General features: G+C 36.8%; 1 protein-coding gene across 3 annotated transcripts in view; it reads left to right on the top strand.

The window, feature by feature from the left end:
• The window catches only part of PTPRO (protein tyrosine phosphatase receptor type O), a 233,369-nt gene that overhangs the window by 150,640 nt on the left and 67,741 nt on the right, over nt 1–14,988 (top strand). For all 3 annotated transcript variants that reach the window (XM_066355214.1, XM_066355204.1, XM_066355223.1), the window contains 7 exons: nt 255–698; nt 2,507–2,668; nt 4,996–5,192; nt 8,897–9,017; nt 9,333–9,526; nt 10,974–11,085; nt 14,549–14,700. In XM_066355214.1, coding sequence (XP_066211311.1) covers nt 255–698; nt 2,507–2,668; nt 4,996–5,192; nt 8,897–9,017; nt 9,333–9,526; nt 10,974–11,085; nt 14,549–14,700 — 1,382 coding nt within the window. The remainder of the gene's footprint in view (nt 1–254; nt 699–2,506; nt 2,669–4,995; nt 5,193–8,896; nt 9,018–9,332; nt 9,527–10,973; nt 11,086–14,548; nt 14,701–14,988) is intronic.

Below are 14,988 nucleotides of genomic sequence, written 5' to 3'. Positions count from 1 at the left end.
CATAATATCACAAGTTAAAGTATATGAAGTGTGACCGGTGGTATACTAATCTGTACACATCACTGACAAAATTTTAGATGTATGTATACTGGAAACCACAACTGTTTTTGATATAAATTAAAACAGTGTAATATAGAAGTCGAACTAAACTCTATTTTGTAAATCTGCTTGTGCATCTGACTTGTAAATAGATTAAGCATTCACTAGAATAGAGTTTAAAAATTACTTGAAAATAAAAATTATTTTTCTTACAGCCCCATATCCACCTCGAAATATCTCAGTTCGTATTATAAACGTAAACAAAAACAATTGGGAAGAACAGAGTGGCAGTTTCCCAGATGAATCGTTCATGAAATCGCAAGATGCAATGGGAAAGGACAAACTCTTCCATTTTACAGATGAAACTCCTGAAATTCCCTCTGGCAACATTTCTTCTGGTTGGCCTGATTTTAACAGCACTGACGACGAAACTACATCCCAACCGTACTGGTGGGACAGTGCATCTGCAACGCCTGAAAGTGAAGATGAATTTGTCAGTGTACTTCCCCTGGGATATGAAAATAATAAAACACTCAGTGAGACTGAGAAGTCACCATCAGGTTCTTTCTCATTTTTCCCTGTGCAAATGATACTGAGTTGGTTACCACCAAGGCCACCCACTGCCTTTGATGGGTTCCACATCCACATAGAAAGAGAAGGTAAAGCAATAGAAAATCAGGGATTAAGAAATGATTCAAGCAAAGGAAGGAAGTTGAAACATTTTAAAATTTAGGGTCAGGAAGACTGGTGAGAGACAGTTAATAGATAAAGAAAAATAATAAAGAAAGGGAGGAATTTTAGTATCCAGTGTGAACTGAGACTAGGAAACAAAATGAACAGGTCAGATCAGAATCTGCAGGTTTGGTTAGTTCATAAGTTTCAAGTACAGGCACCTGTACGCATTTCGCCGCCCAACACTTCACGGATCCTGGGCTACTGGGGAAAACCTTATATTTGGAAAGATACTGAACTTAAAGGTCTAACTAGCATCACAAATTACAAAATATTCTGGAGAAGTTTAATATCATAAATTTTGAAATGTGCTGCAAAGGACTCTTTCTGACAAAATGGCTACTTTCCCAACAGTATGGAGCCTGTGTCCTGTTTATCTAACTCTTCTCATTCCCCTGGGGTGTGCACCTCTGGACGCATCACCACTCATATTTTCCAGAAGAGGAGCTGGTAGTGAGACAGAAAACACCCAGCAACTGATGTTTCCACTGTAGCTATTCTGCTATAAGTTGTATTCACTTTTCCAGCATCTGAGAGCCATTCTTTATATAGCCCACCAATTTATAAAAAGCAAAGCCATGGTATTCAGTAAACTTGAGTCATGAATAGTATCTAAATTGTTTGGTAGATGTTTATAGATATGTATTGGTTGTTTGTTTGTCTTGTTTTTACAATAACAGACTTTATGTTGAGCTTTCCAGTCTAGTAGATTGGGTGATAAATGTTGTCAAGTTGCCAAAATTTGAAGTTAAAATGACAGCTTTATTTTCAGAGTAGGACACTAGGATCATGTAGTTTCCTACATAACATATTGATTGTCCCTATTTTATTTAGTGGAATGAGACACAAAATCTGTGGAGTCCTCTATACCAGATGGTAGGGTAGTAAACTATACCCAAATATTTCATGAAATTGATATCCTTTGCCATTTCCAATTATTTGAGTCAAAAGTCTTAACATTTGCCTGAAATTATTTGTATTAAAAAATGTTTCCTTCATCTGGCTTTTATTTTTTTGTTTCTCAATATAGTCTATGGACAATAAGGTTTGTAACTCAGAATTTATTTTTAATTCCTATTTTCGTGAAGGTTCAAACATGCTTTTATCTTACTTATTGTATTCTGTTGAAGGCTATCACCAACAAATGATAACAACTTCAAATGAAGTAATAAGCAGCAGGAGATGGACTTTGGGGAAATATAAAAATTATTTTTACTTTTAGGAGTTTTGGAAGCAAACAAAAGAGAAATATTACAATTGTCAGAAAATATATCCAACAAATTACTTCTAACTAAAAATAATTCAATATATTTTAAGGCATTTATGGATATTTAATGCTACCACAAAGAACTTACAGGATATTTGTCACTGGCTATTTTTTATCCTTATATCCAGATGAGAAAGTCAATTACAGCTATGTTCTAACATTCTACTTCCATTTTGTATATATAACTTTGTTGGGTAATTATATGTAAGAATATGCAGTATATACTCACCCTCGTTTTATTGATTTGGAAACCATATTTTAGTTTGGTTATTTAAAAGTATTGTGAAAATCACCTTGAATTCTTAGTTATCTCTTATTTATAGTACCTTTAGTTTAGAGGTATAATTGAATTTAACAAAAGGAAAGAGACAGTATAAAAAATGCTTTTTAAAAATTAGTTGACTTGTCTATAGTCAAAGCCTTTCCAGTTATCAATTCATATATATTCTCTTTTTCTGTATGATTTAGAAAACTTTACTGAACATTTGACAGTAGCCGAAGAAGCACATGAATTTGTTACAGAACTGAAGGAGCCTGGGAAATATAAGTTATCTGTGACAACCTTTAGTTCCTCAGGATCTTGTGAAACTCGAAAAAGTCAGTCAGCAAAATCACTCAGTTTTTACATCAGTAAGTACCAAAGAGACCATTTTGCACTTACTGAGGCGCTAGAACAATGGGACTGGTGAGATTAATGATGCTCAGGCATCAATTATTCAACAAACCTCAGAGATCCTGAGAATTCTTCAAGGTCAGGAAAATCCCAAATCCATGAAATTTTGAGAACAGAGGAGATACATATCTACTTAATAGTTACAAACTTACCCATTTAACTTAAGGTTTGTTTTTTTATTATTGTGATACTTGCACATTTATTAAGCTGACCTTTCACACTAGCCAAAACAAACTCTTAAAGGACATGAACACAGTTTGGGAAATGTGATTTTTGTTTAAGGCCATAACAAAAATTAATACTGTTGGACTAGGAAGTGAAAAGTCTCATTAGAGTATTGAGCTTATACAGTTCAAAACAAAGACAAAGGTTAAAGTTTAATAAGACTGAGGTTGTCACCATGAAGTTGGCAAAAGAAGACAAAGATAGAGCATCCTAAATGGCAAGTCTCTGGGTGGCTTCTACTGATTCTATGAAGAGTAATAGCAGAACAATAAGTAGCCTCTAACAGTTGCACAAATAGTGCATGTTTGTAACATTTTTAGCTAATATGACTACATTTATCAGAAGTTTAGAGGCTAAAAAAGCAGTTAGTTATGTAGCTCATTAGAAGTTAAATGTGCCTCTGATCAGCAGAAAGAAAAAGCAGAAGGGAATGGATAAAAATTGTTCTCAGAAAAGGATGATTGCCCTATACTTTACCATCTTCTGCAATGGCAAAATGCCACCATTGCCAAATAATCTTCCAAAAGGTAGGCAAGAGAATGAGGAGGGGGCCAGAGGAAGAGGTTAGTTTAGTTAGCAGCTTAAGAATGTTGAAAATGCCCCATTTTACTTAAGAATCCAAAAATGTCACCATTGGCAGAAGGTTTGAAAGAGCCAATAATTGTAAGAGATCTTTGACATGAGAGCACTTGAGAATGAGAACAGGGTTCACTATTCAGTTTTTCCCATGAGGCTAAAGATGTTTCACTAACGCAAAGATGTCCTTGTCTGCTTGTAGTGATGGCCATGTTGGCTCCTCTCCTGTCTGACTTTCTGCTGCTCCATAGCACATAACACAAAGCACAGAGCTTGTGTGTGTGGGGGGGGGGGGGGTATTTTTCTAGATTTATTTAGTGTACATCTTTCTTCTAATAGAAAATTATAAAATCTTAGCCTGGGATTATACTATTTTTATATTTATTTATTCTGTTGTACATTCAACAACTATTTATTGAACCTCTGCCTGGGTTTGAGAACCAGATTTTCTGTGTGTGAACTCCCACTACTAACCCTCCCTCTGCCTTAGTTACTTCACCTGAAAGTGAGATTAATACTAGTACTTAGTCCACAGGTTTGATATGGAAATTAAGCAATTAAATATATAAACACATATGGATTTATATCAAAGCCTAGTACATAATGAATGCTTATCTCTTCGTCATCATTATTATTGTTACAGTGAGCCTGAAACTGCCATCCCCAGCACCACCCACTTGCGCATTTTTCTGTCTTGGGTTCCAGCCTAGGAATATGGCTTTCTGTTAAGGAATGGAAAAATGTTTCCTAAGCCCATAAAAGAAGGTTGCACATTTGCCTTGCAACAGGGAATTTCTGTAGATAATAATAACCTTAGCAATTCTGGAGTCCTTCCTATGTGTCAGCAATAGGTGCTAATGAAGCCTTTAGAAACCAGAGAACAAAGCTAGTGGAAGCACTTCTGTGATAACATTTTACCCTGAGAAACCCACCTTGTCCTCAACTGATCAGCCAGGTTTTAGCCAGCTTCTATCACTGAACCAGACTGTTGCTCATTTCTTCCCTAATACAGTCACACTCTGCCTCTTTCATTTACAGTTGCCAAATTTGACTATTTTTCACACAACTGTAGTAGAAGCTAGTTTGAATCTCAAAGTAATTATTTCTAGAGACCAAAGATCCTAGCAGCAAAGAAATTACACTGATGAGGGGCCACATTGCTGCACCCACTCTTTGTTAAAAGAGAAGTAAATTCTCTCCAGTGAAGAATTTTCCAGATTAACCTCAGGTGCATGTAACAGTTGGAGCCTCCATCTCTGAGTGGAGCTGTTTTCGTTGCTGCTGCTGTTAGGTCACTGATGAGTGATGCAGGGGAGGGCTGTAGCTAGGCAGACCAGGTACAGCCCTTCCAGTCTGGTGGCCAATCTTACTTTGAATATCTTTATTCAGGCAAAGGAAAACAACACGATTTTTAACACCACAATCTTTTATTGCAACCATCTCAGCATGAACCATCCCTTGTGCTCTCATTTGGAATGCTCAGGTCCTTCAGGAGAGTGGATTGAAGAGCTAACTGAGAAGCCCCAGCATGTGAGTGTCCATGTTTTAAGCTCAACCACTGCCTTGATGTCCTGGACATCTTCCCAAGAGAACCACAACGGCACCATTGTGTCTGTGGTGTCACTCACCTGCCAGAAACAAAAGGAGAGCCAGAGGCTAGAGAGGCAGTACTGCACTCAGGTAAGGGAAGGGATCACTGCAGGGCTCACCCTCGCAGGCAATGGGGGGGGGGGGGCAGAAAGCAGAGCTTGGTCTCCACCAGCACTGGGAGCCAGGGGAGGAGCCGGGAAAGGAGTGTGTGTGGCTCTCCAGTCCCAGTCATCTTCCTTCTCTCTCTTAGGATGACCATCTCCCTTTTGCTTTTATTCTTTACTCAAGAGAATTTACTGAGCAACTATGATGTGCCATGTACTAGGATAGATATTGGGGACCTAGGTAATTTTTATATGTCCTGCTCTTGTAGAAATTATAATCCAGTGAGAACAGTGGATAAGTGAACATATCATTACAGCAGAGTATAAAATAAGGCCTAAAAGGCTAAAAGAAAATGATCAAGAGGCCATATGAGCTTGCAGAAAAGAGGAAGGAACGGGGTGTGAGTAAACATGGATTGGCATATATGGTGAGAAAAATTTCCCTCAGGAAAGGAGAGAGGAGACAACCAAGTGCAAGTTGTGGAAAAATTTCTGTTTGTTTACCTTTTTCTCATTCTTTTTCTTGTTATTTTAACTATAAAAGTAATGCATGCTCAATGAAAAAATAATTCAAAAATTAAAACTACAGGCCCTGCCCAGTTGGCACAGTGGTAGAGCATCATCCGGTGTGTTGATGTTTCAGTTTGGATTCTTGGTCAGGGCACACAGGGGAAGCAACCATCTGCTTCTCCACCTCTCCCACTCTAGCCTCCCACACACACACACACACACACACACACACACAGCCATGGAAGGAATGAGGCCTGCCTCAGGCACTAAAAGTAGCTACATTGCCCAGCAATGGAGCAATACCCTGATGGGCAGAGCATTGCCCCATAGGGGGCTTGCTCATGGGTCCCATTCTGGGGACATACAGGAGTCTGTCTCTCTGTCTCCCCCGCTCTCACTTAATTTAAAAATAAAATTACATGGGAGACTCAATACAGTGTGTAGAGGGTGATATATTGAGTGGGCCACTTGAAACCATATCAACACAACTTAAAAAATAAAAATTTTAAAAACAAAATAAAATTTAAAAAGGAAAAAATAAAGGTACACAAAGTAAAATACTCAATAATTACAGCCGAGAGGAGTGTTGAAGGATGACTAAGTTGACCACAGGAGAGGGTGAGGGGCTGGTGGAGACAGTGCTCCAGTCTCTGGGAGTAGCTACCAGACCATGTGCGCACACACAGTCTTCAGTGCTGATGAAGCCAAGCCATATGGTTGCCAGAGGGGACCTTGCTCTCCGATGCTCGGAATACCCACTGCAAGCCTGGAGCCCAGTCCTAGTTTCTTAAAGCATGGTTTTATTATTACATTTTATTATTTTGTTCTACTGTTTACTACATTTTATTATTTCATTATTTTAAACTCACTGTTTCTTGGTGTCTTACAAACACAGTATTTACCTCCTTACAGGCAAAAGAAGTATTAAGTCATGTGGAGTACACTGGAAATACACTGAAAAGAAAAGATGTTTGCTGTTGGAAAGCTATTTGGAAAGTTTCTATTTATGCCACAAAAGTCAGGCATTTAGTGAAATTCAAAGAGGGAGAATGTTTAAATTGATAAGATGAATTCCGGAATTGCAGTCTTTGGAGCCATAGAAAGCCTTAGAGTGCTGAGATAAGCCCACACTTAAAGATGAGGCCACCCATTGACTTGAATTAAATTAAGGAGTAAATATGCTGAACCAATTAACTAGTAATCACAGCTCACTGTGCAGCTTATTAGTTCCTTCCCTGAGAATACCAAAGATGACTGGCTCTCTACATTGATAGAAAAATGTGCCTCTTTTACAGAATGTGACCTATAACTTGACTGCTCCAAGGCACATATTTTCCTTGCCCCTCCTCGTGTACAAATTACATATCTTTTGCATGGAAGCAAAAGGATAAAGATGTAGATAGATGTTATCCATTATAAATGAGTCAGAAAAGGCTGGTTTAAGTGCACTATGATAGTACCTTTTTGAGGTGCAAACACGAAACTATTAAAAATTATAAGCAAGTAGACCAATATTTAAAATGGAGGATGTAAACTAATCCATTTTGCAAGGTGTTATCTCAGTTACCACAAGAATGTTTTGAGGATTATTATTACCCCATTACTCATTGCCCCCCCCACACACACACACACACAATTTTCAGATGAGGAAACATCTGTTTAAAAAGTCTTAAAGACTGGCCTACAGTCATGTAGCCATTAATCAAATGATTCCAGAGGTGTTTGCCAGATTCAGTCTGACTTGGGCTTATTTCTAAAGCAATCATTGTCCAGAAAGAAAAATAATAATATTTTTTTATATTCAGTGGTACTGTGATTACATTAAATAGAAAATTCAAAATTCAGCTCAAAGATAAGTATGATTCTAAAGCCAAACATATGTTAATAGTTAATATAATGTTTCACTATTTTAAAGTTTCATTCTCCCTAGTCTGCACCATCAACTGTACCACATGACCACTGCTTTATTTCTCACCTACGTCACCCTTGAGAGTCACTGCTAGTGCCCCTACCCCTCCTACAGTGCCACTGATTCCTGTGGGAGGTGGATCCTGAGCAAGATGTTAGGAATAAAACAAATTTTACTTGAACCTTAAGTTCATGAAGCTTAGCACCTGGTCTTCCATGTAGGTACATTGTACCATTATTTTAAATTTGTCTTCATTATGTGTATGTTTTTTATGCTTTTTTGTTTGGTGTATGTGTTTGTATGTGAATGTTCATGGGAAACGTTCATGGGAGCTGTGATGTAGCTCTCCTAAAAACCATTTTAGGACTATTTACTAGTAAATACATATATATAGAACATCAAGTCAGTACTCAGTGTTATGTAAAAGACCCAGTCAATTCTCTGTAATAAATGTGCTTTTGGCATTTTCTCCAAAACTCACAATCATAAATTTCAGAATTAAGAAGCATCATATATGTATGTATATTTATTTTTATATGTGATCTGCCTTGGTCCGTGTTTCTGTTGGGTTTATATGGTACACTGGGGGATGAGGGAGTCACCCTCAATGCTCATCTTAACAAAGTCAGAAACAGAGACGAAAACTTGAGTTTCAGACTTGATTTTTACAGTTATCAGTTTAGAATCCCTGGGCAACTTTCGTCATCTCAATAAGTCATACAACGTGTAACCTTTGTGTCTGAATATAAATATATGACCTTGGCCATTCTCTGGCTTTACCTTCTCGATCTATTAAATGAGAGATTTGGAGTATATAATTTTTGAAGTCATTTCCATCTTTATAATTAGATATTATATGCTTCTCAGTGACAAGGGACTAAAGGCAATCCTGTACTGATCTCATTGTATGTAATCAGCTGACACTACAATTTAGGATGTCAGACTATCCTTATGGTATTGCTGATTTGATTAAGGTTAGAGGCTGATGTGTCTCTTGTGTTCATAGTTACAGTTGACATTGATGGTTATAAAGCAGTTCACAGGGCTTATTAAATTCAGCCATAGAATTTGAATATTCTGGGCCCCCTTCAGTGTTCACGTAGACTATGAATCATCCTAATTTTGAAATCTGACCTTCCCTGGCATGAGTAAAGGATTCTGATTTCAAAGACATCTGTGGTCCCACAGAATCTCTGAATGCTATTTTAGCCTCTCTGTCACATTTTAAAACACCAGCTCTAAAGAAATCTTATTGGGTGTTTGGTTTAAAGGTGAACTCAAGCAAATCTATTATTGAAAATCTGGTTCCCGGTGCCCAATACCAGGTTGTCATGTACCTAAGAAAAGGCCCTTTGATTGGACCACCTTCAGATCCTGTGACATTTGCTATTGGTAAGTCGCCAGCTACTAGAATAATAACTATATCAAAGTATTGTTTGGAGGGGTACAATATTTAAGCTCAAGTGACTATCATCACATGTTGGAGAGCCATTCTTGTTCATCTACTATCCTAGCTTCAGAGTAATAAACTATTACAATTGTACAGCTGTACTATTTGGGGGGAAATCAGAAGCAAATATGTTTAGTTTTTAACAATTGTGTTAGAAGAGTAAAAACCTTACTTATTCGACAGAAATGTGAAGCCATTGCTAAGACAGTAAACATTCCTTCTTGGCTTTTTTTTGTACTCCCCTTCCCCCTTCTTAGTTCCAACTGGAATAAAGGATTTAACGCTCTACCCCCTGGGTCCTACAGCAGTGGTTTTGAGCTGGACAAGACCTTACTTAGGAGTGTTCAGAAAATATGTGGTTGAAATGTTTTATTTCAACCCTGCAACAATGACATCAGAGTGGACAACTTACTATGAAATAGCAGCGACTATCTCCTTAACCGCATCAGTGGTAATCTTTCTTTAACCTCTGCCACACTTTCCTGTGTAAATAGATGTGCTTGTATGTACCAAATGGCAGGAAAAAATTAGATCATTTTGTAAATATACACAAGTAATATATTTACATAACTACTATATGCAAGTAGTATAGTTACATATACTAGCAAATTTACATATACTACTATCAAGGCTTTTGTGGTGGTTTTTGCTTTTAGGGTTGTTTTTAGCTTTTGTTTTCAAGAGAGAGAGAGAGACAGAGAAACAGAGAGAGAGAGAGAGAGAGAGAGAGAGAGAGAATTGTGTAAACTAGCTTTCACCCTAATTGAGTTTATTTGTTAATCCACATTTTAGTAAAGCTATCATGTGCTTATTATTCCTTACTGCTTCTAGGGAAGAAAACACAAGAGATTACTTTTCATCGTTCAAAATTAGGTGACACTGCTTAACTGTAATGATGACAATGCTTGATATCCACGAATAAGTTAAATAGCTATAATGTCAGGCCATTAGTAAGCAGATAAGGACTGCCCTTCCTAAAACTGGAGTAATTGTAAAAGTGAAGGTTACCTACAGTTAACACAGGAAGTACACAATTGCACCCTACTCAGTGGATGACTCTGATCATTGACACCCATCGAGGCACATGCTTATGGTCCAACCTGGGAGAATACAGAGTTGTGAAAGGTCAGTTGGCTTTGAAACAGGGAGATGTATATATACAGTCACTTGAAAATAAGTACTATTTCACTTGTGTGATATAACTTAGGATACTGCAAAATGAAACCAATAATGGAAATATTCAACTATATATACATTTGACTCACTTTTTAAAATTACATATTTTTGTGTAGCATTTTATTTATATCTCACCTCATTCCAATACAGTTGTTTCTTTTTTTTTTTTTTTTTTTTTTTTTTTTTTATTTTTCTGAAGCCAGAAACGGGGAGAGACAGTCAGACAGACTCCTGCATGCGCCCGACCAGGATCCACCCGGCACGCCCACCAGGGGGCAACACTCTGACCACGAGGGGGCAATGCTCTGCCCCTCCCGGGTGTTGCTCTGTTGCCACCAGAGCCACTCTAGTGCCTGGGGCAGAGGCCAAGGAGCCATCCCCAGCACCCGGGCCATCTTTGCTCCAATGGAGCCTCGCTGTGGGAGGGGAAGTGAGAGACAGAGAGGAAGGAGAGGGGAAGGGGTGGAGAAGCAGATGGGTGCCTCTCCTGTGTGCCCTGGCCGGGAATCGAACCTGGGACTTCTGCACACCAGACCAACGCTCTACCACTGAGCCAACCGGCCAGGGATTGTTGTTTTTTTTTCAATGGAAAATTTGTTGAATACAATAAGGCACAGAAAGGAAAATAAAAATTACTTATTCTTTTCATGGTTTAATAAAAATAACTCTATTCCAAAGATATGATTTCCTCCTTTAGTCTTTTGTCTCCTTGCTGTTTTTAGAGAATAGCCAACCTGTTGCCAGCATGGTACTACAACTTTCGAGTGACCATGGTGACATGGGGAGACCCAGAATTGAGCTGCTGTGACAGTTCCACCATAAGCTTCATAACCGGTGAGTGGTGGTGGGAAGTGGTTTTCCAAGGAAAGAACACTATTTTGAGGAGGTTCTGAAGGGATACATCTGCAGAAAGTGCTAGTCATATCCTCGGGACTGACTGAGCATCAGTGTCATGGAAGATAATATGCCTGAGTCTGAAAATTCATTATTTATTTAAATAATAGCTTTAAGATTATCTATAAAATATTGTTTTTATCCTGAGTTGCTGTCCTTGATTTATTTTTATTCAGAGTTACTGCCTTCGAGTCATGTGTGCATTTGAAGTCAACTAGCATAGATGTAGCAGTCAAAGCTTTGAGCTTCATACAATACTCAATTGACTTTACCCATTTGATGACTGTATTCTCTAGAGTGTCCCCGTTTCCTTATTTACTAAGCCATTTTTAAAGTTACAGGCTGACTGTGGTATTGTTCACTGCAGGCATTAAAACAGGCTCTGGAGACAGGTAGAGCTGGATGTGACTCACAGCTCTGCTGCTTACCACCTGTAACTTGGAGCCAGTTAACTTCTCTAAGCCTCTATTTTTTTTCATGTGGGAAAATGGGAATGATAATAGTATCTAGTCTCTGACTTTCTGTTGTTACTTCTCAATTAAATAAGCAACTGAGCAAAACACATGACACAAAGTTCAAGTAACTTAAACCATTGTTTGTGTTAGATCTCAGACCCTTATGTTGTATAGTTCATCATCAGTTAGCAAAGATGGCCAAGGAGATCAGAAGTAAACATGGAATGAAATCCATCAGAGACATTAACCTTGTCTGTTTGAATTCAGATTTTTCAAGAAATTTTGTTTGTATGATAAGGCTGTAATTAGAGGTGTACTGAGAAAAGAAAAGAGAGGAATATTTTTAGACAAAGAATAATTTGGACAAATATTTTTCTCACTGAACATCTAGCTTTGTTTTGTTGAAATTTATAAATTAAAGAAATTAATTATATGTGAACTCTTACACAATCAACATATATAGTTCATCACTTTTCCTTACTAGACAATGTCTAGTGTTCCCCCCTTTGCTCAAAAAAGTAGAAAATACCAATTATTTAACAAGCTTTGTGTCAAGCTGCTGCTGATTAACAATTACCTATTTAACAGTAATTAAACTTCACTATATCAATATTGTATAGAGTTTAACTTTACTGGGATTAACTCTCTGAGAATATTCTTCTCTTCTCATACAACAATGTCTGAAAAAAGCCCACACTTCCCATCTGAACAGACCTCTGGAATGAGCTTTGCTAATTTCCAGCTTTAGAACTTAGCACCAATTATCTTAATGAACCTACACTTCTATTTTCTCATTAGTAAAACTCTAAATATTACCTAATAACTGGCTAATAGAGCAAAAGTGAATGCATTAGAACTCACTGCAGAAAGGCCAAACCTTGCTATGACAGTCACTGCAATGCCTCAGAAGGGGACATCAGAAATGAAACATTAGTAGGATCTGGAGTTCTGGAGGCAAGTGATGTAGGTGTTCCCTTCAAAACTGGGAACTGACTGGGATTGATGAAACAATTATGTTGACAATCCGGATACATAAACTGTTCTTACTCAACAAACTGCTTCCCCTGAGTGAGCAGTCTGTTACCTTCATTAAATTAATCTTTAGTAATTTCTTATCTTTTTCTGGGACAAACTACTAAGTCATGCTCTCATTGGCAGTCCACAGTCTTATCTAATCTTATTATACAGATGTTCTCAATTCTCCCGTCTCTAATATGAACATAATAATACCCCACAGGATAGTGTAAGATTCAAATTATATAATGTGCACTGTTAAACGTAATGGTAACTGATTTGTGTTTATACTTATTTTTAAAACTAGTTAAAATTTTAGCTTTTCCTTTTGCCTTTCTTCCTTCATTTCAATTTTACAGCATATGAGAATCTCAAAGTTCACTTTCCTAAGCTTTTAATGTGACCTAAATTGCCAAATTGGATGGTATACAAGGACACAGGAAAAAATATTTGAATAAAGTGTGATTTGTTAAGACCTCAGGTCTACCTGCTTTGTTACGCAAATTATTTTGTCTGCAAGTCAAGTTGATATTTATTCTGTCTACAAAATAATGTTTAATAAATAGTGACATCTTGTGGTTCTTCAGCACTATGCTGTATTATTTATTTATTTATTTATTTTTCACACCTTACTCAACATCGCTGGATTTTTTTAGAATTGTTTGCTTAAAGTAACAACAGAGTATAAAAATCTGAAGACCTTGTACCTGTGAAGTAGAGATATATACTTCTGGGTTTGCCATTTTAAATATGTTTCTTGTCCTCACTAAATTTAGAATATGAGACTATAAGGAAGTACATAGCAGTATATTAAGAAATTATAAAGAAGCCAGGTTTATTCATTAGAATATTCTGAAATATGATGTGGGTTTGTGTTACTTGCTAAGACACATTGTTGATATTTTAAGATTTTATTGTCAAACGTATAGAAATGCTACTGTTATTTCACATGAAACAGAAATATGTTTTTTACTCTCTATATTACAAATCTTGTCAGTAATTCTTTCAAAACAGTTAGTTATGAATATTTGTTTTGAGTGTCAGTAGTATTTTAAAAAAATAATTCTTTATGATTTGTAGACATTCTCCTCCAAATACTTTAGCTGGTTTTCTGTTGTGTCATGAAATGGAAAACCTGCCTGTCTATAACCCACCATTCACATGGACTTTAAAGTCAGCTGTGCATTTCTTCTTCAAATTTTCAGAATTATCTGTTACTTTAAAAATAATTAAAATATACTTTCACAGATCATATATGATAAAGCTTGTGATGATCTCTTCCCAAAATTTTTAAGTGTATAAAAATATAAAATAAATTAATAAACTCAATGTTAAAGAGAATTTAATTCTACAGCATGGTAAAAAAAATCCTTTTCTTTCTTTTTTTAATCCTTGCCTCAGCAGCATTTATTAAGAGCCTACCTACTGCAAAGCGGGGGGTTAAAACACTGTCCGTTGCTTGTGTTTTATAGAATTATTTATTTTCTGCCCTTGTACTCACTGACCCTGCTGCCCTTGATTCCTGTTGTGGCTGTGCTACAATGAAAAAGATTTATTTTTCTAGAAGTCCAGAGATTTCAGTACTTCTTTGAGAGTAAGTTCACCAACGCCTAATGATTAATTGATTGATACAGCAAGTATACCCAAGCAAGTGGACGTTTTAGGAATTTTGTAAGTGAAATTTGTATATAAAAGACGTTGGTATCCTCAGATTCAGGTGGTGATGCCTTGTGTCTGAGCCATGCAGGTGAGGTTCCACGAAACAAGTGCTCACCTTGTACTATATTACCTTCAGGGTGCTAATGAGTACTCAGGACCATCGTGTGGTGTGTATTTTAATTATTTAAATTAATTTTATACAGGATTTCAGCTGTATTGAAAAGAAGTTTATTAGTGTCTCTTACACTAAGGTCTTCTTCTTTCCTCCCTTATAGCCCCAGTTGCTCCAGAAATCACTTCTGTGGAATATTTCAATAGTCTGTTATATATAAGTTGGACATACGGGGATGACACCACTGACCTCTCCCATTCTAGAATGCTGCACTGGATGGTTGTTGCAGAAGGAAAGAAGAAAATTAAAAAGAGTGTATGTTTCTTTGAATCCCAATATTAGACATCAGAACACGTATATGCAAAAACTATGGAAAGTCATTAAACAAATGTTTGTGTACTAGTTAGATTGTTTTAGGCTCTGGAGATAGGATAGTGAACAAAAATTAAAATTCCTTTCTTATAGAGCGTACTTTTAAATCTTTAATAGCTGAAATCATTTTAACTGTTGATTTCATTTATATTTAAGGATATATACTTTAGAATGCCAAACATTTTAGAGAAATCTACAGTTAATAAATTTCAACATTTTCTTTGTATATCT

This window comes from Saccopteryx leptura, chromosome 1, assembly GCF_036850995.1.
Source record: "Saccopteryx leptura isolate mSacLep1 chromosome 1, mSacLep1_pri_phased_curated, whole genome shotgun sequence".
Taxonomy (NCBI): domain Eukaryota; kingdom Metazoa; phylum Chordata; class Mammalia; order Chiroptera; family Emballonuridae; genus Saccopteryx; species Saccopteryx leptura.
This window is presented reverse-complemented; position numbering and strand designations above follow the sequence as displayed.